We start from the raw sequence: 2,037 nt of genomic DNA, 5'->3' as shown, positions 1-2,037 counted from the left end.
GATGGTGGGGAGTCAACAGAACCTCGCTCAATTCCCAGTCAGCAAGCTTCAGTCCGGAACATTCCACCTGCACCCCCTCCCCACTCACACCTGTCCCTGTCTGAGCACATGGGAGCCCAGGGGGCAGGTCCCTCAGTGTCCCCACTGCACGGCCTGGGTCTCCCCTGTCGCTGCTCCCAGTCGCTCCCCAGGAGCCGTCCAGGAAGGCCCTCGGGGGACCAGTGTCGGCCTGGCCCCGCACCAGACCGTCAGGGAGAGGGGCCTGGGGGCCCTCAGTGCTAGTCACCATGCGCCTGCCCTCCTGCAAGGGACGGGGACGGCAGGGGGCGGGGACGCAGAGGACTGGACGGCAGGGGACAGGGACGGCAGAGGCGGCCACAGAGCCTGCTCCGCGGGCTCCCCCACCCACCCTTCAGCGCTCTGGGCTTTTCTGCTCGCTTGATATGGGGCCGGACGTCATGTCTTCTTCCTTCCTTCCTTCCCACAGGGACAACCTTCTGTAGCTCCATAAATTGGATTAAGGGTTAGTTGGTCTCTCAGTCAGATATAAATCAAAACTTTGGAGGTTCTTTCTGAGACTTTGCGTTCTCTCCGGGGGCCAGAGCCGCTGCCGTCACCTGCCCCGGGGCACCTGGCATCCCCCGCCCTCCCTCTCTGAACCACAACAAATCCTGGAAGAGGTGGCGGTGAGGAGACCGTGGGGGTTTGTGTCTGCAACGTGCCCCTCCCGCCCGCTGGACAAGAAGCTTTACTCTAGTAAACGGTCAGAGTTCACAGGAGGCCCTGAGTCCCGGGAAGGAGACACCGCGCTCCGGGCCAAGGACCGGCGCCTCTGCACGACCTGCTGGGAAGAGGAAGAAAGCTCCGCCTTCCAAGTCTAAACCTGGCTTCCCTCTCCTTCCCCTCGCAGGTACGAGCAGCCGAAATGTGACAACACGGCCCGGGCTCACCCGGCCAGGACGAGAGACCTGTACAAGGACCGCCCGCTGCAAGGTGAGCCCTCGGCGCGCATTCGGAACCCCCACCGGCGGGTGTGGCGGGAGAAGGAGTCTCCCCGGTGCCCTCCCCGGTGGGCGCCTGCTCCCTCTGGCTCCCACGGCTCCCAGGGGCACCCGCGCAGGGCAGCACCTGTGGCCGACAAGGCTGAGACCCGGCCTTTCTGAGAAGCGAACGGGGTCTCTGAAATCAGAGCTTCTAACCAAAAGGATCCTTTCATTGTCCTGCCCACAGGGAAGTAGTAATTGGAATGTCACTTTCTGATGTTCCTTTAGAATTGAATCAACAGCTCAAGGAGCTGAAGTTGAGGTTTTAGTGAAACATGAGCTCAACCTTTGTATCAAATGCGTTTAATTGCAAAGAACTATTTCAGGGTAAACAGGCAGTGAGTCCAGTCTTTAATTGTTAAAAATCCGTTCACGGAAAGGTGGTGTCTGTCACCGAAGAGCACATTCCGTGTTTGCGAGACACCAGAAAGGATTCCTCCGACGGTGACACCTGCCGCCGTGCCTGGGGTCCGCGTCCCCCCGGGGGCGGTGGGGACGAGGGGGGTGGGCCGCGTGCCGGCTCCTGTGCGGGATCCAGGAGCTTAGAGACGGGGCTCTGAGGTCACGTGGCGAATTTGATGGCACCGGTGAGACGCCTCAAAGCCAGCTGCCATGTTATCTCACTTGGGTCCTCTTTTTTCTCCTAAGTGTCTCCAGATGGTCTGGGATTAGCTGATGCCTCTGAGCCCGTCCTGAGCTCAGGGCACATGTTTGGTCTTGGCCTTCCACCAAGTCCCTATAAATTCCACTTAGAAAATGCGGTTCTTGCATTATTTGTACTAGTGTCAGGGAGGAGGGTTTGAAACTCTGACACATAAAGATGTTTTCCTTGTATGAATAAAGACAGAAAAGTCTAGAATATCACCCAGATGTGTCTGTCACCCATCCAACAACACTGGGAACCAAAGTTCCTAAGGCAGAGGGCGCAGAGGGAGGAGGAGGCCTCGTGCTCCGTGGGGACGGCTCTGCCCATCGCCCTTCGCTTCTCCCGGGG

General features: G+C 59.2%; 1 protein-coding gene across 1 annotated transcript in view; it reads right to left on the bottom strand.

The window, feature by feature from the left end:
• The window catches only part of SMOC2 (SPARC related modular calcium binding 2), a 101,999-nt gene that overhangs the window by 26,332 nt on the left and 73,630 nt on the right, over positions 1 to 2,037 (bottom strand). Inside the window, exon 11 of the mRNA XM_029943275.1 lies at positions 146 to 301. Within this exon, the coding sequence (XP_029799135.1) occupies positions 146 to 301 (156 nt within the window). The remainder of the gene's footprint in view (positions 1 to 145; positions 302 to 2,037) is intronic.

This window comes from Suricata suricatta, chromosome 7, assembly GCF_006229205.1.
Source record: "Suricata suricatta isolate VVHF042 chromosome 7, meerkat_22Aug2017_6uvM2_HiC, whole genome shotgun sequence".
Classification (NCBI taxonomy): domain Eukaryota; kingdom Metazoa; phylum Chordata; class Mammalia; order Carnivora; family Herpestidae; genus Suricata; species Suricata suricatta.
This window is presented reverse-complemented; position numbering and strand designations above follow the sequence as displayed.